Source organism: Mugil cephalus, chromosome 8 (assembly GCF_022458985.1).
Source record: "Mugil cephalus isolate CIBA_MC_2020 chromosome 8, CIBA_Mcephalus_1.1, whole genome shotgun sequence".
NCBI classification, from domain to species: domain Eukaryota; kingdom Metazoa; phylum Chordata; class Actinopteri; order Mugiliformes; family Mugilidae; genus Mugil; species Mugil cephalus.
The window spans coordinates 24809724-24831632 of record NC_061777.1 but is presented as its reverse complement, the minus strand read 5'-3'; the positions used below and the strand labels follow the sequence as shown (position 1 = coordinate 24831632).

Genomic DNA, 21909 nt, shown 5'->3' with positions numbered 1-21909 from the left:
CCGTGGGAACATAATCTACACATTACAGTCTCAAAATAGCCATGTTTCTACTAGGCCATAGGTACTGCAGGTTTTAAAATCTCCCAGTCAAATGCATTTGCTAATCAGTAAGTATACTGGCATGCACCACTGGGCCTGAATACAGACAGAGCGAGTGGTGTTAGGTAAACCTTGATGGGCTAGTTTACTTTTTTTGTCTGTTAAATGGCTTTCATGTACAGGCCACACTAGTGATTACAGATCATACATGTTCACCGTGTTCTGATGATAACATAAGCACATCGAGGTGTTACCAGAAGTCCTGTTTCTTTAAGAACTGATTTTTCAGCTTCACAGCATTTTAATTCACATTTGCCATTAGACTCCCTGAAAACTGACAGTATCAAACTGGCAATATGTCATCCAGAGTAGGCCTCATCATCACCACACCCTTTTATCAGACAACAGTCTCTGCGTCTGAACTCCATAGACGGCCGCCGTTTACACATCCAGTTTAAATTAACAAACACTTTGCTAAAGAGTTGCTGAGTAGTTGGTTGCACCAATTATAAATCCAAAAGTGCTGAGACTTTGTCTCTGAATGGAATTATTGACAAGATCATGACAGCAATACTGGGAGGTCTTCTCATTTTATTTTCTGAAGCAGACAGAGTGGCTGGACATTTAGCTTAGAAAGTGTCTTTAGGTAATCTATCAACTGAGTAAATCATCCTGGTGGTTTCTGGTGGTTTTGTGTTGATTTTGTTTTGTACTGCTATTGTGTATTAAAGTGTATGGCACATGTAAGGGGCATGGACATGTGGCAAAACTAAAGGTCCCGGAAATGTTGGCCTGGCCTGATGTATGGCTGAAAGTACAGTAGTGTCGTACAACTACAAACTTTCATCCCAGTGTACAAATGGAAATGCTGATGCCTTATTTTTCAGTGTTGACAGAGGAAAGATTCTTTTCCCCCTCATTAAGTATCCACCCATATTAACAATCAGGGTGTTGCAGCACATTGCTGTTTTGGGACATCACTGTGTGTAACCACGGGTAACATTTTATCTAAAATCCTTATGCCATGGAAATACTACTTACTTACTCAGTATAAAATTAATGTTCACTGCACATTCATTTTCCATAACGTACTTATTCTTCACAGTAACAACAAACCGCCAAAGAGAAAGTTAAAGTAACTCCAGATTTTATTACTCTTTATTGTTTCAGATTTTCTTTCTATTCTCCTTTCTTTCTTTTCTTTTTTTTTCATTTTATTTATTTGTTTATTTATTTATTTATTTATTGTGATCAAATATCTACGTTTGACATTAGCTTCAGATAAAATTTTACCTCAGGACGAGTCTACTGGCTTCTCAGTCGCAATTCCATTAGCAACGTCCAAATCAATATCATCAATCACAGCTGTCTATTTAAAGAAGCTGACCTAAACTTTACAAAGTCAACATAATCTACCAGAACATGCTGGCATGTCATTGTGAGCATTAAGGCTCAATGCACTTCAGAGCTGAGTACATGGCTGTACCTATGATCTTTCCGAACATGACATGGTCCTGAGTAATTTATGGGGCTACGTAATAAAGCCCCTGGCTAATCTGATATGATGTCCCCTCAGAATATATAATGTATACAATATACTCTAGCACGTAGAGGTAAAGGGATACTTTTGACCAAGCCAAGAAACTATTCTTTACCTTTAGAGTGACATTTAACTGTGGGTCACCAAAATGGATACCCAGTGACGAAGCTCATACATTGTGTTTTTGCTAACAGCATTTTAGAATGGCTTTAGGTTGGAGAGGAGATAGGGTTTCCTAAAGGTTGACAAACTGAGCAGGGAAGATATGTATTTAATTTATAAATGGAAAAAATGATGAAGTGAATACAGCGAATTGTGGCTCTTGGAGGTTTAATGGGTCAAAGAGTCTGGAGGGAGAGAGAATAATGAGGGAAAACTAAAGTATTTATTGTTACTATTTATTATTGCTGAAACCCAGTTTCCCCACAGGGATAATTAGTTTCCTCTTTCAACAATACATAAAAAGAAAAAAAAATGCAGTTCCAGAAAGGAGCAGAAGACTGATGACATCTTTCCCCTCAACAAATGTTATTGAGCTGTCCTTCAGCACTGTGGAAGCTGCGCAACACTAAACTGTCCGGGCTAGTTAATAGCAGGTGAGAAACATTTCAGAGCTTTCTGCTTGCGGCCACAGTGGTGAAAGGTTGCGTAAAGTATTATCCCCAAAGGCTTGTGGAAGGCAGACACACATGGTTTCTACTATAATGTTGTAGATGAGGCTGACTTTCTAATGTACTAAACATAAACATCCTTCTGAATCAAATCTGCAAGCCTTGTTTTTAGTCGGGCAAGATTTAAGGCTAGAGATGCGCTATCACCACTGTGAGGCTACAATGTATAGTGCACTTGGCAGTATCAAGATGGAATTGTTAATAGTTTTGTTGTTCTGCCCCACCATGTAGACCTATAGCTACTGGATAAGTGAGTGAGTTACTCTGTAGCTTTTTTTAGGCACATAGAGACGGTGAGGCTGTAATGGAAAGTAACTAACTGCAGTTATGAATGTGGACCGTGACTAACCACCAGCAGTATCTTAAACAAGATGTCCGCCTGCCCCGTATATCTTGTTTGAGACTGAAGCGGGACCAGACAAACCAGCAATATCATATGTGACCCTTTTGTCTCTAATGGGACAAAAACAGAGGTGAAAGGGACAAACATAAAGCAGGTTATACTGTAGATGCACATGTCCTACAGGCAGTCCTCCTTTGGATTGCAGAACAGAACTCCTGCTCAGTGAATTGTCTGTGGATTCAAAGAATAAACACAGCCCTGTGATTTCGGTGTTTGTACTGTCAACTCAGCTTCTGTGTCGTTTGCCAGATCTCACCTGGATGTCATCAAAAAACGAGTTCTGTCCCGCCAATGTAATTTATGTGTAAATGAAAACAGACACCAGCCACTGAATGCCAGAAATCCTCCTCTGTTAGATCCAGTCCCAAGTGAAACTAAAAGTGAAGACAGGCACAGCACAGACTGTATAAATTCCTTCTGCACCTGTCCCCCTTTTAAGTTCTAACAGTATGACGTGGTGATAAAAGCACCGGAAATCCACTGAGTAATGTAAAGCTGGCTCCCCACGCATGATCTTTCAGATTTAGATCCTCACCTTTATGGATTGCTACCTTGGCTGATGAAGGCTTGGATTTGTGAAAGAGCTGCTGTCTGCAGTGGAAACGAGTTCATGTGGACCAGTGGGTATTTGAATTCCACTCATTCTAAAGACTTTGCAGTTGCTTCACACATGTCCTTGCAACAGCTGGAGCCACAGTGGAGCCTGAGATTTAGTTTTCAGAAATAGGATAGTGGCCTAATACTGTGGGAAGACAACCACAGACAGACAGACAGACAGACAGACAGACGGACCGACAGACAGACAGACAGACAGACAGACAGAGAGACAAAGCGACAGACAGACATGTGAAAGAAAAAATAAAATGTGTTAAAAAAAATGGTTCCATAGTTTGTCTCACACTGGATGAAGAAGGTGCAATATAACTGGATAACACACACACACACACACACACACACACATATATATTATCATCATTTTTACTAACATTTTTGTAACATTTCTGGATTTCAGACAGATCTACTTTGATTCCTAATAACTGTTTTCTCTGCTGTTTACATCATAATATCACAAAAAAGTAAACGAGCATCCACATATGTTTTATGTTATTATATCTGGCTCGTATGAGCATCTTCATAAACTCTTGCACTTATGGGATAGTTTATTTCAGTTGGTTTGGAGCTCATTTCTACTCTTTAACGACTATTACCACAGTTACCTTGGCAGAAGAATGACAAGCATTTCAGCATTTCTGCCATGTTCTAGCAGCACTGTTCCCACCAAATGACCTAAGGAGAAAGAGGAAACCAGAGATCAAGTAAACTGCTCAGTCTGGCCATAAACGCACACTGATTAACTCCATCAGCTGTTTTTAGCACATCACTGAACTGGACCTGCAGATGTTCGTCATGATAACCAGTCCAACAAAACCTTGTTAGAATATCAACTGCAATACCATCGTGTCATACAAACCACGGTTTGTAACTAGAAAACTATGACACCCCCTCCCCCAACTCCCCTACCAACCCCAAACAAACCCAGAGAGTGAGCTCACGGTCCCTTAGCAACAGTGGAGTGGATCTACAGTAACAGACCTGCTGGTAAAATCAGAATTTGGGTGTGGATCTTTACTCAGAGGAATATGACAAAATGGGATTTCATTCAACTCTGCACTATATGATTCCTCAGAGACAACTGCTGAAAGACCTGAATGAGGGCAGGTAAGAGCTGTCAGAGAAATATTATCAGTGCAAGAGTCTTGCTGAAAAGCAGTGTAATGAAGTGTAACCCAAACCCTAATGACACACACATGCTTCTTGTTAAAATGCAGCTGATAAGCCTGCTTGTCCAAGTCAGTGAAACCAAACGGACGAATCCGTTCCAGAGGTGTGTGCCTTCTGTTTTTCTTTAAAATGTGTCAGGCGGTTAAAATGGGCTTGTAAAACCTGTGTGAACTGTTGTGCAGAATTGTCCCAGGATAGAAGGAAACATCTGCCAGATCCTCTTAGACTTTACACAGAGCTATTCCCCAAAGAGTAAATCAATTCAATATTGTGCTGACAGTGTGACCCACGATGTTAGGTAGAAATATACAGCTAGGTCCATCTATGGGTATTTGTTAAGGTCTGTACTGGACCAGATTTATACTGGCAGTCTGAAAACAGCCAACGCTGAAAGTCAAAGAAACATTTGGAATTTACCCTTTAATTTTTCAGGTCAGGCACATTCTGCACAAACTGAAATGCAGTTTTATTGGTCATCTCTATAGGAATGTTCACATTTAATTTTTATGAGGCTAAAATTTCCCACTCAAGAGAGGGTGCAATTCAAAACTGTACCTGTATTCAGTAAAAGTAATAATCAGCAAAAAACAAAAAAGGAAGTGTACATAATGTAGAGTCATACAGTCATATGAAAAAGTATAATTGTTATTTTTTTTTTGTGACAGATGTGGTGGCAGTAATCAGAACCTCCCATGATACATCCACACCACAAGCAATTATATAAATAATATTGTAACTATTTGTCGTTCAGAAATTGTAAGTACTATTTAATTCTCTAAAGAACACCTGGATGTCAGAGATTTATATAGTGCACATCTTTCTGTGAACAAATGTAACTAACTGCCATTACAACACAGCTGAAAAGATCATTTATTTTGAAGTATTGTGATCTGTAAAGACAAAGGGCAGATTTTCACAAAACAAACCTCACACCGCCTGTGAAGCATAGTGGTGGAATTGTCAAGGGTTTGCAGGTGCTGTAGGAAATGCAGGACACCAAGAGTTAGAAACAAAAAGTATTTAATGACAACATAAGGAAAACAGAAGGCACTGTAGACATGCCAGGTAAATCCAAAACTCATTGTGTGAGGATGACAGAGAAATGAGTGGGCAGAGGGTGACGAGACACAGGTGACACTAATGAGGGTGAAGCACACACAGAGACAGGAGACTGGAGGCAACCAGACAGGAAACCAAGGAAGAACTTTCTAAAATAAGACAGGAAATTCAAAACATCTGTACATGACAGGAAATGGATTGTAAATCCAGGTTGCCTTGTTTAATTTCAACTATGAAAATAATCAATATCTCATCAAGCAATGGCTCCAAAAGAAGAAATGGAGGGTTTGAACTACTGGTGGATCTGTACAAGATTGGGATGATCCACCAAAATGAATGTCTTCAGAGCTAACGACATCCTCTGTACTCTTTTTTTTTTTTTTTGGTGCCTGTTATAGCAACACTGGGAGTGTAATACAGTAATACTCAGTAAAAGCACTGTGAAACCATTAATATTTCTCTCATAGCTTTGTGTGTGTGCTCTGTTGTGTTTACTGCAAAGCTGTACACTCTTAGACCTGCAATGTTAGTTGTTTGAGTTTTGTTGTTGGATTTTGTCCTTTAATAATATGTGTCTTTCTCAGTAAGCACATAAATAACATAATCCAGCGAGTTTCAGCAGTGGTGTCTTCAAAAATTAGCTCTAAGGAAAACACATGGTTAACATTACGGCACAACTGCTTGTTTTGCATCTGACATTACTATCAGTTAGGCAATATGCTTTTGACACACTGAAAATTGTCTGTTTTTTTGGTAGATTGTATGTAGAGGGTAGGATTGTTTTTTGCAAACACGGAGGTGTTGCAGAAAATCATTTTATGATATTTCACAAGCAAAACCGCTTAAAATGAGGTGTTCTCATGCTATGCATACAACGCACCACGGGCTACATATTATAAAAATGTCTCTTCAAATCAAAATGAGTCTGGAGGTCTTATTTGCCCCTCTCTCCTATCATAATTGTTTTCACGGCTCCGCAAATTATGTGGTTTGGCATTCACGCTGTCAGACACGTCAGTCACTTTCTTTTTCTTTGTGTGCAGCTACAGTATATGGTGTACCGTATAAGCTCATTATATTGCTTTGAATAACCTTCGTCCAGCCACATACACTGTAAACTTCATTCACCGTAAAGTTGTGGTAGTTCTCGAAGCTAGCCAGAGGGACAAAAATACAACAAGCACGCTGTTATTGCACAGGGAAAAAACAACCATCTGTGTGCAGTTTTAATTTTTTAGATGAGGTCTGTGTGTTTCGAAAACACATTGGGTTTCCACAGACAACTATGCTGACATTTATAATTGTTCTGAATAATGTTTTGGTGCATTGCTATACTTTTGGGAGTTCTCATAGCAGACAAAGACTAAGGGAGAAAGGTGGATAATGGTATTCACAATCATCAGAATCAGAATCACTTTATTGATCCCACTTTGTACTTTTCGTTACAGCAGCTCCTACTCAAAGTGTACCAGTGTTAAGAACAAAGAACAATGTAGCCAATAACAAATATATATATATATATATATATATATATATATATATATATATATATATATATATATATATATATATATATATATATATATATTCCTTAGAGCTATATATATAGATATATATATATATACACACACACAAGTATAAGTGAACCTGTGTTCCAAGTTGTTGCTCTACAGTGACGGTGATTATGGGGTACTGCCCAGCGGGGAAAAATTATTGCACATGGTGATAATATATATACAAGTATATGAAAGTAATGAAGTGAAACATATGTTATTGCACAATATCAGGATCAATATAGTTATAAACATGGGTTATTGCACATACTAAAGACCAGAGTCCCCTAGTATGCAAGGAATATGTACTGATATATGAGATGAGGTGAACATGAGTTATTGCACGTTATCAGTATAAATATGTTAATAAATAAATATGGGTTCTGCACACTCAGACTGAGGACTTGTACAGGTTGATGGCCACAGGCAGGAATGATTTCCTGTGGCGCTCTGTGGTGCATCGTGGTGTAATTAGTCTGGTGCTGAATAACTCCTGTGTCTGACCAGCACATCATGGAGTGTATTCAGCCCATTCCTAATAATCTCATTGAACACTTATTTATGAGAGATTTTGGACCTACAGTATCTGTGAGGCAGCCCTCCTTTATTCATTCACCGTCACAACCATGATGGAACAACACATCGCTGAGACACAATATGTTCTTTTGTTTGTCATCCATCTGTAATAGATCTATGAAAAAATGATAATAAAAAAAGGAAAAGCTTCCTGTTTGCAGAGTAAGAATTTTTCAGGCCAGCCATGTGGACGACACGTTATGTTGTAACATAATGCATCCAGTGTAAATTCTGGTTTCACTTAGAGGTGGTAGGTTTTTTTTTAGGAATGTTGCAGCTCTGTAACAATAAATTCAGTGCAGATTTAAAACATACTTTGAAGTACTGTTTTTATCTTTACGTATTACATTAATTCCATATTGCTGCATCAGAAAACACAGGGAACACCCATTGGTAAAATTCTATCATCTCAAGCTTTGAAATCAATATAGTATAAATTTTACTTTTGACTTTAAAAGACAAATAAACTCACTGAACACATTGCGTGTGTGTGACTCTCACGGTGTTGCTCAGTGGCCTTCCAATGACTGTGCACCATCTGTATTTGCAGATAAACATGTTAGATGCATGATGAATGACAGGACGAAGCATCAAGGAGAGTGGGATGCAGATGAAAGGATGTATGTCCACAGCTATCAGGGAAGGAACTTTGCATCCAAACACTTTAATGACAACACACCGTTCACTCTGCTTCCACCAAGACCTGGGACCTCAGGCAACAAGCAGCTTTACTCCGGAGACTCTGAACGTCTGGGTCTACAAGGTGACTATGATGTTAGTCAGTTCAACATCAGATTAAACCCTCAACACTGTGGAACCTTAAAAAGAAAAATGTCATGTTACACCAAGTCAGGACTAGACAGAAAATTTCAAACTCATTTAGTGTTGCCATTCTTATTTGTGCTGTGTAATTTAATTTCTTGGGAATCATGTCTACTTCTTTGTGTCCAAATTTATTTATGTTTGTTGAACTTTTTTGTTGTTGTGTTGTGCTACTGAATCGTGTCTTCCCCTTTTGTCTTTGGGTTGGGTCGTGTCATTTATGTTTGTGTTGCGAAATGGAATGGCAAGTTTTGTGTGCTGTTTTATGTTAAAACCCAAAAAGTTATGAGTACTCACAATTCATGTTGACTATCTAATTATACTGCTCAAGGCCAGATCTGTGATATATTAAATGGTAAGCAAGCAGTCGGTTCTCATTGCCACCGTGTTGACTGTGGAAGAAATGAGTAGGTGTAAAGACCTGAAAGACTATGACAGTGGCCAAATAGTGATGTCCAGACAATCAGACAGAAAGAAAATCTCCTAAATAGCAAGACTGAGGAGCTTCCTGTTGGCAGCACTGAGCACCTAGTAGTAGTTGTCCAAGAGGAGATAAACTTTACCTCACCCTGGGCTTCCCTCTGGCACTCATGAGAAGTGGAAGTTAAAGCAATGGAGGAAGATGAATTATTTCTTTACATTATGTAGGCAGCCTGGTACATGTGCGCTGTTCACCAAGGAAAGTGATGGAATTGTGATGAACAATGAAAAGAAGACAAGGTGATGCAGGATATGGGGTGTTCTATTAGACTGAAGCATTAATCAGTCTGTGTACTGTGCCACTCAGCTTGATGGAAACGCTAGTCCCTAACGGTAATGGTTTCTTTCATATTTCACTAGGGACAGATCAAGAGGTAGCGCAGAATGAACATTTGTTGTGGAAACATGAACAAGCAAAGTGTTTTGAGTCCAAAGAGCATCTGAGCTGAGCCCCAGACCAAGAAAGAAGATGTGACAGGACTCCTACAGAGTCTAGATGCTGATGGTGGTGAAACAGCATGGAGACAGGGAACTGAGACAGCAAGCACTGGACAAGAATAATGATGTTCAGAAGATATTGCAGTGACGTTAACAGGGCGGAAAGAGGAAAAGATGAGGAAATAGAACAGCATTTTTTATGGTTTGTCATGTAATTGATTCCTTCAGCTTCTGTCATTATTTCATTTCATTATATTTCATGTTAAGCTTAAATATGTGAAGATGCCATCCCTGGTTGTGGTGCTAAAGACTGTTCGATAAATTATTAATATGATCAACCACTGCCATAGTACAGGGGTCCTGTTGCACCCTCCAGCAGAGGCCCAGCAGTGGGAGGGCAACACAAAGGGTGAGGCAGCAGAACAAGGAGGAAGGAGATGGGAGGTCGACACTGCTAAGCTGTCTCAATGTTAGGCTGGAGAACAGGGCAAAACCACCACCAAGGACAAGGTTCAGGACTGGGAGCAGACCTGAGATGACCCCATCCAGTGGAGCTCTCACTGTAAACCACTGCAGAAAAGCAGTCACAGGTGAGTCAATCACATTATTATTGGACATTCAGTCTCAATGAATATTCAAGTATTGTTGTTAGTTGTCTTTTCTTCTGATTGCATGTTTTCCATTTCCTTTCAATAATCGTATTGTCCATCTTCTGGATCCAGAATACCTCCAAGTATGCCCGTCAGTACGGGAATGCGACTGCAAGACAATTAAAATGTAATCGACAGGATAACTGAGGAACAACCCTGCATCGAGGGCTACAGCTTTCATTTAAGATTCTAATATAAGTTGATGTTTTTGCATCAAACCAGCCTGAGGGAGGTCTTTCACCAACAAGAATGTGACTAAATGATCTAACTGTGTAACTGTGACTAATGGGTTTCTTAGAGCTGCTGTTTATTCACACTTTGAACCCACTTGAAAAGCCTTTTTGATCAATACACATGCACACAAGCACGACAGCTTCCATCTGCCTGCACATTTCTATAATCACATCCAGACAACATGTATATATGAAATTTTCTCCTGGCCATGGGCAGGAACAGCTGTGTTCATTCGTGGTGACTCAACTGAGTAACCCAATTTCTTTGCCAATTGACATGAAAGTTTCTCTGTTTCGACTTGTTTTGTGTATAATTCAGATTGGCATCGACATTATTTGGATTAGTGGCTGCTTTTCACTACAGTTTGGGTAATTGCCTTTTGGATATCCTCTAGTGATAAGCAGACACAGTTGTTCAGATGTAGTTACGCTCAATCTATCATCCAGTTCAGTCAGATCATAGTGTCTGGGTTGTTGCAAAGCTCTAAATGACATCTGCAGAGTAGATGTAATAAAATCTAAAGCAGCATCTTTGAGAGTGGTTAACTCTTATAAAAATATTATCATTCCAGAAACCCACACGACCTCCTGTGACTATAAGAATCAGGCTCGTCACGGACAATCTGGCGCCCCAAAGGTTTCACAACTCCATCTGTATCTGCCCTCATCACTTTGTGAGGATGAGGAGCAGGACTCTGAGACTCAGGAGATGAGGTACGAGCTCTTGGTGGCCGTAGGGGCTGCATCACTTTCATGAAACTTTTCTAGTATAAAAATTGTGGGTTTCACCCTCCTTTCTAAAAAATAAAGCAGGCCTCCAAAATAGGTCTCAGAAGTAATGTCAGTAAGAGGGTGGGGAAACAAAAACTATTTTCCCAAGCAATTACGACTTACGAATTACGACTGCAGTGCATGTAAAGTCATAACCGCTGGGTCTAAGTAGGTCTAAGATCTGTTATATTCATGTAGGAGTTCAGTGCAACAGAAATGTCCAAGAGGATGAAGTTATTCTATGTTCTGTTAAATATATAAAATCTGTGAAACTAAACAAAAACAAAAAGTTAGGGCAGATGGAGATACGGGGATGTTTGGGGTATTTATCATTCAAGCTGCACTTCAATAAGAAAGCTATAACAATAACAAAGCTCAAAACTCAAAGAATCCCGAATAGAAAACTATGCCAAAGTTGCTGTGTTCCAAACGCCTGCATTCTAACATCTGAACTTAAAAACATCAAACCATTCATGTTGTTGCACTGAAGCAAGCACATGGCTGGGGTTTAGTACTGTTTCAAAGATGTGGTGGTGGAAACAGGTGGACGTCTAAGTATCGTGTAAGTGTTCTTATCATTTTTCTTGCATTACAGAATCTATAACATGAATTATTTGGCATTTACTCCAGTGGTCTGCTGGGATGAGCCAGAGGTGTTCTTCATGCCATGTCAGAGATGTCAGTCATACTACTATAGTTCTATACTACTGTACTTCTCTGGATAGAGCCATAATAGAGAAAAAGTATTACCTTGGAAGCAAAAGACTTAGTTAGAGACAACGGCAGAGTGGAGCTCAGATTTTCTTTCTCAGGACTTGGTGGAGACCAAGACAGAACTGGAAGCAAAGAGACAATATTGTACTCGTAATTTCAAGGTGGACAGAAACATTTCATGCTATGTTCATGTACTTGGGACTATTGTTAAGTTAATCAAACATTTATTGAATGCACATTAAAATGTGTGCAAATTATTTCCACTTTGGACAATGTGGACGATTGTCAAGCTGCAACCTCTGAGGCTGAAAGGTGAAGCCCAGGGGTTCCACGACCCCTAGGGGGTCCGCAGCCCAACATATTTTAGTAAAGGGAAAAATGGAGGTATAAGATCCTGTCGTTCAGTTAGCACTTCTCCCCTTCAGCGATACAGGAGCTGTCTCAACAGCACACCGTTTCACACATAGTGCCTCACTAGACCTGTCAGTCTAAGCCTCCTGTGCATGTACAACACAAATGTTCACTTTTTTTAGTAATATTTTTAGTAATATGCTGTAAAACTAAGTGGAAATAGAAACACCTTGATGATAGAGGCAGCTCTCCTGTGGACTCTACACTGGTAGATGCTGGTAGTCCTCAGCAGTCTTCACCACTCTCTGCAGGGATTTGTGGTCCATGATAGTAGTCAGTTGTACCACATGTTGATGAAGCTGGTCAAGCTCCTTTCAACAATGCAGCTGTAGAAGTTGCTGAGGATCTTTGGGGGATATGCCCTCGGCCTCCCCAGGAATGGTAATTGGTCTTGCTTTTATATAGCGCTTTTCTACCTACTCAAAGATACTCAAAGCACTTTTACAGTCAGAGACACATCCACCCATTCACTCACACAAGCACCCACACATTCACACCAGTGCCACTTGCACTGGGAGCAACTGGGGGTTCAGTGTCTTGCTCCAGGACGCCTTGGCGTATGGCACACTAACCCTTCTGTTCGTGGACAACCCACTCTATCTACTTAGCCACAGCCGCCCCACAAGGGGAAATACAGCTGCTGTGGAGCCTTCCTAACCAGCTGTGTGGTGTTTAGTATCCAGGTGAGGTCCTCACTAATGTGGACACCCCAGGTACTCTCATCCACTATCATACCACTATCATCTCCTTGCTCTACACAGTTATTGCACTTATAGGTGATCACAAAGTTGTGTTTTGAGAGGCAGTGTTTCTCAGTGAACAAAGAAGTACAAAATTAAGCAATATGTGTTCGGAAACTGTGATTTAGAATGATAATTCTGGGGAAAGCTGTAATGGTAAGGTTGCTTTAAACAAAAGGTGGATGCTGACGCAGGTGTTTAGCTGTCTGCCTTGGTTTCCTTGATATATCAAAGCTGCATTAACATTAACAGTGGGTGCTGGAAGGAAATAGCCGCTGTTGTCAAATGACAGAATGTGACTCTTTGCTTATTGTGTTTCTGTGTTCATTGCAGGATTTCAGCAGACTAGAACTCAAGAATGTATGGTCAAACCGAATCGACTCAAACCTTTCACAAACCAGTGGAGACCTGAGCACCACAGCCATTCTCTGATGATATCAGACTGGAGACTGCAGAGTTCAGAGCTGAAAACAGATTGAGCACATTAAGCCCTAAAGAGCCTCCACATGGGCAGGATAAGACACAGCGATGACCAAACAGGCCTGCAGCTGTCTACAGAGACACCTCACCACACGCACATGCTAAGAACATAATGACATGTTGTAGAAACTGTGGAAAAGACATCCATTAAGACAGGAGAATAAGTGTTTATGTACCACATGGCCACTTGATAAAATTTTGAGTAATATTACTAATAGGGAACTGATGCACCACAAATGGCTTTTGGTGGAACAGGTGTATTTGTTTCAAAATAAAACTGGGATAAAGCACAGCTGTATAGACAAGATGAGGCCACATGGGAGAGAAACGACCAATATAACATTGCAGAACTATGAAATCATTGATCTGACACGAACATAATTAGAGGCTGACTTACGAGTCATGAGACGCAACGCCTGTCAATATGTTTTTGTTCTGAGTGCGTAGATGTCTCCAGCATGACATGACGCACGCACAATACCACTGACATACATCAATATTTAGATTTGCTTTAACTGGTAACACATGTGGTATGATTTTGTTTTTGATATCTGAAATTGATATGTGTGATGTATGCTTTACCATCTGCCTTTTTCCATGCACTCATAGATCTTAAAAAAGGAAAGAAAGAAAGAAAGAAAGAAAGAAAGAAAGAAAGAAAGAAAGAAAGAAAGAAAGAAAGAAAGAAAATTTGTATAAAACCACCTGTTAGGTTGTCACTTTTACTGAATCTCTCTATCTGTCTTACAATTGCTGAAGAAATAAAAAGAGGCAATGAGGAAATTGCTTCATTAACGATGTGTGGATCTTTTAGTTATTTAAACCAGCTATAATTGATATTATAATATGAATCACAGCAAACCATAAGAACAAGAAAAGTTAATTTTAAAACAGCAATTTCAACACTTAGTATTAAGGATAAATAATAAAAGCAAAACTTCTTATGCCATCTTGCTTTTTGCCGTTCACTTTCTCAAGAATAGACTGAGATTGTGTGGCAAAATACGTTCCACAGAAGGCGGCTGATGGCTTGTTGCCGTGGTCACTACTTGTCTCTGCCGCCTCCAAGTGGCCAAAACATCTCTAGTTCAATTCTCACTATTCAAACGGTAGAACAGAGCCCCACCTCCCCATACTGCCTTACAGCTTGAGTTCAAAAGGCTTCACAAGCTGCAGTCCTCCAGTGCTCAGTGGGTGACGTCTGTGTAGTGTCTTCTTGCCGGTCTTCTCTCAGTACAGAGGTAGCAAATCATGCACCACACACTGTGCTCCGGAGAGATCTGGACTCCACTGCTGCTCCGAAAAGGCCTCAGTGCACAGGAGCCTGTCAGCAGAAAGGGAACTTACTAAAGCACTGAACTAGTTTTGTTTTCAGGCATATCTGTAAGCCAGTCTGCCTTAGAATTCATAGTCAAAATGTCAGAGTTAGAATCAGTCCAAGTAATGAGATGAGACGTTTCAATGTGAATGTGATAACCAAACTATTTTTAAACTAGACATTGTTTATTACTTTAACTATTATCTAACTATGTTATCTAACAACTTGGATAATAAACATCTACAGAAATGCATGCTTCCATGATGTTCACAGCAGGTAACACACTACTACACTATATGCTAGTACAAAAAAAATAAAGGTGTTGTTAAGGAGCATTTGACTTTCTTTCTTATTATGTTTCATGATTAATTATTGATTCATTATTAATAGGTATATTAATATATAATATTAATTGTTAACTTTTTTGTGGGAACTATGTGACTTTCCTCAGTCAATGAGATTATTTTGATCTTATTTTGTCATGTTTTGTAAAAAAAAAAAAAAAAAAAGATTACATCACATCACCAACATCACCTCTTAAAAGTAAGTTCTGGGAAACTAATTCAGAAATGCAGCCATTTTCTGTATTTTTTCCCCTTCATCGTCCCTTGTACTCTGCACATGACCTGAACACAGTACAGAATGTGTACTGTCTGAAAGGTTAAAAGAAGTAAATATAATCCACAGTCGGAAAACTGTTAAGGTTAAGTAACGGGCATCCATTATATGCAGCTAAATTTCTATTAAATTGTCTGTGAATATCTATAGATACAGATATCTATAGATAAAAATTTCTCATATGTTATGGAACATCTTTTTTTTTACAGGCACTTGGAGAAAGAATAAAGAATTTTTGTTTCTTTTATTTTGATGCTTTGTTTTTCTTGGTCATACCTTGGTTCCATACAACACAGAAACATTACCGAGGATGAAGTATGCAGCAGCACTGACAGAGAGGACGATGAGGAAGATGGTGCCCAGACCCAGGTCTCCCATAGCACAGGCGTTTGGGCAAGCACAGGGGCTCTCCACCCAGATCTGGAGGGGCTCCTCTGTGCTGAAGATCTGCTCTCGGATGATGGACACCGACTGGTTTGGGTTACAGTGGTAATGCACTACTGTCAGCGGCTGTTTGTCTTGAGCTGAGACAGGATGAGAAGAAAGATACACACTGTGAGGTCATATCAAAATGATCCGTGACATGAATCGGATGTTTTCTGCTCAGCCTACCAAAGTATGAGACAGACAGCGTCTTCAGAGTGTCATTGTAGTGGAATTCATTCCCCTCATGTCTTCCATAGTTGATGTAGTGACTGGTGTACTGGTTGAGCCTGTGATGCCTGTTCACATCAGCACAATATAAAAAAAGAGCGCTATTTAAATCACGTAGTCACCAGACAGCTTAGCAAAATAAAGTTGATTGGGAATTTTTGAATTAACAATATAATTAGGAATAAACAAACTCAGTTTTTCAGACTTATCCTTGAAAATAAAAGACCATAAATAAATTGAGTATATCTCAGCAAATACAAGGTAACAAGGTAGGTGGGCCCAGAACATCATTTCTGCCTGTTACTGACCAAGCTATCATTACCTGTACCAAGAGTGATGTTAATAAAGCGAAGCAACAACTGGTTGCGTGTTATGCTCATCTAGCTTAGCTTCTAAATGTTAGGTGAGTATGCTGCAGGTATCGGCTGTGACATAGTTAGTATGCCTTTAAACAGTTCACCTCTTCTCATTCTGCTTCTTCACTGTAATATTTCCATTTTCCAGATAATGTTAAAGTAAACTTCCAATCTACTGCGTGTGCGCCACAATTAGTGTAGGAAATTGAAAACTGAGAATTGTTTCTCTGTTATGTAAAGTGCTGATTATTTAAACATTTAAATGTCAAAAGTAGTAAACACATCTCATACAAAATGAACAAAATCAACGACTGCAAATACAGTTGTGCTCAAAATATCATCAGTCCAACGTCACCAACAATTGTTTGTTTGTAGCAGAGCAGCAGAAAACCAACACACCCAACAGTCATGATGTGCCTGCTGCCGATTTTCTGTAATTGAATCATTAATTAAAAGGGGCGTGTTCAAAACAATAGCAGGGTGCAGTTCCAACTAGTGAGGTCACTCATTGTGAGGAAAAAACAGATGGTTCTAATTTAATGACAAAGGCATCATCCAGACATCGCTCAGAAGAACGACTCGTTTTGATTGAAAAGTTTATTAATGAGGGGAAAACATATAAGAGTGTAGACGTGACAGACTGCTAAGCTAAACTGATCTCATATGCTTTAATGTTACCTGCAACAACTGGAAGACCCCTATATGAAGCCAAGCTATCAGCAAGAAGCCCTGCAGAAGTTCAAATGATGTAAAAACATACATGTGCTGAAGAGGTTATAGTTTGCCAAAGAACACGCTGACTGCTCTGAAGAGAAATGGTGCAACATTTTGTGGACTGATGAAAGCAAGATTGATTGTTCTTTTTGGGTCTACGGGCTGCAGACGAGACCCAAACACCGAATTCAAGTCAGAAAGCATTTCTATCAGAAATCCCTGAAGGCACACCAACATTCAGATCAGTGCTCGTCATTCTGGAAGAAGACTAGCTAGGCTGCAACTTCTCAGGCGAATTTATGTCAAACATCCAGCCATGCCGTTATGTCTGTACATCTGTATCTCATCTTAATTGTCACGATGGAAGTGACACAGGCTGAAACCAGTGTGAACAAATAAAGCAGACACGAGTTTTGGAGCTCTACACAATCATCCTGTGGTCCAGAGAAAACAAGTTTTTATGTCCAGAAACGGGGCCTTTTATTTTCTCAGCCTAACAAGATAAATTACCCTTTGACACATGCTGTCCAAAATAATTTCATCTGAATAAGGCCAGTAGAGCATGATCAACATGCAAAATAGGACAAAAGTTCAAAGGCTGGTAATATTCAGTAGATTTTTTTGTCAACAAATAAACTTGCGGTGAAACTTTCCACAGACACTGTCTGTGTCAAAGCCGGAGATCTCCACTGCTCCAGAAACTATTCAAATTATGACTATTACTAGTGACACACACACACACAGGTTTACTTTGACTTAATGTCTTGATTTAATTTGATTTAATCTAGTGGCACAGAAAGCTCGAACAACCTAGAGTTACTAAGAAAGGATGTGAAGTGCAAATGCATAACCGTATGCAGCTGTAGGCATAAATCATAAAATAAATAAAATATCTGCTCGTTTTACCTGACAATGAGGCACGCAGCAACGTTGGTACACTCAGTTCCTATCAGGTCCTGGGGCTGTGAGAAATGCTGGCATGGGCTGAAGGACAAGAGGACCTCTGCACTGGCCGGCGTATTGTTGGTTGGCACGTGCATCAAATGTCCCAGGAAGCCATCTCCATCTCCCATAGCTTTCATGTCTATCACTCCACTGCCATCCTTCATGATGCATTTGCATTTGCTGACTTTGAAGCAGCCTGACTGCTGAGCAGAAACCAGGTGAGGGGAGAGAGACGAAGAAAACACGCTGAAACTAACGGATAGGGTGAGGAAGGCAGCCTGGAGGCTCATGGTGACAGTGAGCACCACTGCAGAGGATAGTGACAAGTTATGTGTTGTAGGAGACCTAAAGAGGCGCTGACAGCACGGTGAGGGTAGGAAAGTAATTAGAATAAAGGTGTTTGCAATTCCAGGCATTCCTGAGGACCACTGCACTCAGATCAGCATTTCAAAAACGCACAATAAACCACCGCGCAGGCCCCTAGTGGCCTGCATTGAAAATTGAAAAAGACATGAGCTTGAATATTTCCAAGGCCTATGAATATTTACAGCCATCGCTTTGGGTTGAAGACAGAAAGTGTCTGATGATAAAAACTAGATGTCAATATGGGAGATTGATTTTGTGATTGTGTTGAACTGACTCTGAGTGTGGATGGGTTTGTCTCTGTGATAAGACTGCAGACCTGTCTACCCCAACTCTCACCTGATAGACAGCTGGGATAGGCTCCAGTCTATCACAGGCCAACACGCAGACAAACAACCATTCACACTCAAGAGTCAGTTCATCACAATCACAAATTCTAAGAGGTCAAGGAGTTACAGAAAATTATATGAACTGAAACTTGAGCAAAGATTCTCTTGCCACCTTTTTTTTGCCACCTTATTTTCACTGAAGGTAAACGGTTTATTTCCTTGATTTTGATTAGATATTTGGTGGCAGGAAAAGCAAAGTTATCACAAGGGTCCGCAGAGAAAAATCCCATTTAGACCCCTAGTTATACATCATTTGTTAACTTAATGTTAGAGTCTGTGGAGGAAAAATGTTTATTGGTTCCCTTATACAGCCTTTGTACTCATTCTTTCTAAAATTGGTATGTGTTCAGTGAAGTCTGTCCAGCTGAATGTGATGGACAAGTGATAAAGAGGCAGCTAGGTTAGATATTTGATTTCAGGTACCCGATGCATTCAAATATTGCAGAAATACAGAAGATGCATCTCTCCTAAACTACTACTATTCAGACTACACTGCTACAACCTTCCACCATGTGACTAGATAAACCAAATTAACATATATATATACTTAAATGGTCAAACTATTTACAGGTCTTTAGAATGAGAAACTCCTGCAACCACATGGAATGGTAGTTTCTAGTATTAATTGATTCATGTTGTTTGAGGAGAAAATACTACACAACAAATAGTCTTTTTACACAGATTTTATTTTGTCCCTAGAAAAAGCTTTTAAGCTTTGACAGCAAATTTGCGCATGGAGTACAGGAGGTCTTTCCTCTGCTGTTTCTTTGTACGCAGACTCTCTTCATGCTTGTTGAGCCGGCGACGCAGAGCTCTGGTCTTCTTGGGTCTCAGATCCAGGGGCTTGTACTTCTTGCCCTGAAAAGAAAGGTTCAGTGGTGCTTTAAAATCCATTATACCAGAATAAAACACTTCATCTGCAATAGTTGACAAGACCTAGGATTAAATACTAAATTTATACGCAACAGTGTTGCATGCATTTTCTTCCACATGGAGAGAGCAACCAAGGCTTTGTTATTCATGTAATATTCAGTGCTAGAAATAACACTTGTTAGTAGGTGGCTGGCTCAGGACGAATGACGTCTGATGCATCAGAAAGGGAGAGCATCACACCGTCATCCACCATGCTCACGCTGACTGCAATGTTCTAATATACAACAGTGAATGAATAGGGATGTTGGCCTCTTTTTGAAGAAATTTAAGGCTGGAAAAGATAATTCAAGCTTTTTACATTTGTACACACAATAGTATCAAATGAACTTGGAGCTTTGAGGATGAACAACTTTATCACTTCCAAGTGATGCTATTTTCAAGCAAATAAGTGCAAATTCCTCCTTGCTACCATTTTATGATGTCAGATGATTAATAAAGATTGTTTGTCCTAAAAATAATAAAAAAAATACCTTCCAACAAACTGAACACAGCTGATGAAAAAGGGCAGCTGCAATTTTTTTTTCTGTAGTGTGGGAATTAATAAATTAAACTGATCTAGTTAAATTCCAAGGAGCAGACATCTCAAAACACTGTCTTAACTAGAATCATTGCAGTCCAGGTAAAGCCCATTATCAAAACTCATTCTGGTCATCAAGTCTCAGTCTTTTGGTAAGCAGTTGTGAATGCATCAGCAAAACATCAGCTCAACAAGTATCATCTTAGACGAGAAAAACCAAAGGAGAACAGTCCCAAGCAGGCACGATATTGTGTGCTGAATAACAAGCTGTACTTGACAAATTCAAAGATAGCTTTTTGAGCTCACCTTGTAGAATTTCCTCAGGTTCTCCTTTTGTGTCTGGTTGATTACAGTCAGGACTCTGGCGATGGACTTGCGAACAACGCGGCTGAAAGGAATAAAAAGCAAAGTCAGGTACTTATGCAACTGAATTTTGATTTAAGGGAAATGTAGCTGAACACAAGTCACGTTTAATCACTGTACAGCTGAAATGCTAGGAATTATTTGTCTTCTGAAGCCAATGTCAATGCATGTCTTTTTTATATAGCAATAGACGTGTAGAACCCCATCAGCAACAATACCCGAGTGTTCTTTACATATCAAAAAGCAGTAAGCTTAAAATGTCCATAGGAGTCTTGTTAGTAATATTCCGATCACAACATAGAGGCCGTCAGGCTGAAAATGAATCAACGCGCCATCAACCGTCCTCATAGCCGGCGGTCGTGATGTCAAATCTGGACCAGTCCGGCCCGCTTTAGCTATGTTAAATTATTTTCCAAAGTATGTCCACTACTTACATCTTGGAGAGCTTGGAAGCAGCTCCACCGGTAACTTTGGCCACACGGAGCTGGGACAATTCATTTTTCAGGTCGTCCAGCTGCTTTAGCAGCTCCTCCTTTTTCTTGCCCCGCAGATCTCTTGCCTTGATCTTGGCCTGGACAATTGAAGAAAGTTGTTTGTTACTGGATGCGCTGCATTTGTTTCAAAAGGCACCGCTACGGTCGACAACCGCACTTGTGCCATGAGTGGAGCCTACAACCAGTCACTGCCGACAGGAGCGGGCCTGGCCTAACCCAACTAGCTTGTTTAGGTTAAAAAACGACACATTTAAGTTTCAAGCGATTCTATCTTTAGAAAATTCACGATCCATCTAAGTTGTCGGAAACATTTTGGTACAAAGACGCGATGTATGTACATGAAATGTCAACCGTACTAGCTTGGAAGCTATCGCTAGCCTGCCATATTTTCATTAGCTTCCGATTAGCAACGCAGTACAGCAGTATCGGTCGTAACTAGCGCTCCGTCATTTAACATTTTATTCCACAACAGTAGAAGACTGCCTATCGGCGTATGCACAAACAAGCATCAGAGAAGCTTATGTGTACGTATAAAGCGGTTTGAACGCATTTGGCTGACTACTTAGCGTCAAAATAAGCAAATTTAAGAGAAGAGTGTGAGCTCCGCACCATGTTCCTCTCGCTGCCCTGTTGGAAAGGCCGGACGCACCGCGTGCTCAGAAAAAGTAGCTTCCGGAAAATTCTTCTTCGACAACTAAATTTCGCTTTGACAAAAAAGCAGACAGCGCCCCCTCGGTAAAAACCAAACCACACGTGGAACAATCGTGGACGGAAAAATAATGTATCATCAATGCGGAAGTAGAAAGTACTTTCCACTGGTAATCTAATAGAAAACACGATATACATTTAAATACTGGGAAAAGCAAGAATGTTGTATATTTCA

The 21909-nt window shown here is 39.9% G+C and overlaps 3 protein-coding genes across 4 annotated transcripts; 1 reads left to right on the top strand and 2 right to left on the bottom strand.

The window, feature by feature from the left end:
* The first annotated feature begins 4221 nt into the window (after window positions 1-4221).
* Window positions 4222-14620, top strand: LOC125012412. 2 transcript variants are annotated; one of them, XM_047592357.1, is made up of 5 exons: window positions 4222-4372; window positions 8174-8386; window positions 9719-9953; window positions 10819-10960; window positions 13216-14620. In XM_047592357.1, exons 2-5 carry the CDS (start codon window positions 8198-8200, stop codon window positions 13229-13231), a joined length of 582 nt encoding a protein of 193 aa, XP_047448313.1. In that variant the 5' UTR covers window positions 4222-4372; window positions 8174-8197; the 3' UTR covers window positions 13232-14620. The 2 variants fall into 2 exon arrangements, with proteins under 2 accessions (XP_047448313.1, XP_047448312.1); XM_047592356.1 differs by having other exon boundaries at window positions 9714-9953.
* On the bottom strand, window positions 14550-18257 carry LOC125012050. Its single transcript, XM_047591654.1, has 4 exons — window positions 17929-18257; window positions 15911-16020; window positions 15604-15822; window positions 14550-14686 (listed from the first exon to the last, which is right to left on the bottom strand). The coding sequence occupies exons 1-4, from the start codon at window positions 18255-18257 to the stop codon at window positions 14550-14552; spliced, it is 795 nt and encodes a 264-aa protein (XP_047447610.1).
* A 1130-nt stretch (window positions 18258-19387) lies between these two features.
* Window positions 19388-21841, bottom strand: rpl35 (ribosomal protein L35). Its single transcript, XM_047593156.1, has 4 exons — window positions 21636-21841; window positions 20967-21103; window positions 20476-20557; window positions 19388-19577 (listed from the first exon to the last, which is right to left on the bottom strand). Exons 1-4 carry the CDS (start codon window positions 21636-21638, stop codon window positions 19428-19430), a joined length of 372 nt encoding a protein of 123 aa, XP_047449112.1. The 5' UTR covers window positions 21639-21841; the 3' UTR covers window positions 19388-19427.
* Window positions 21842-21909: the final 68 nt, after the last annotated feature.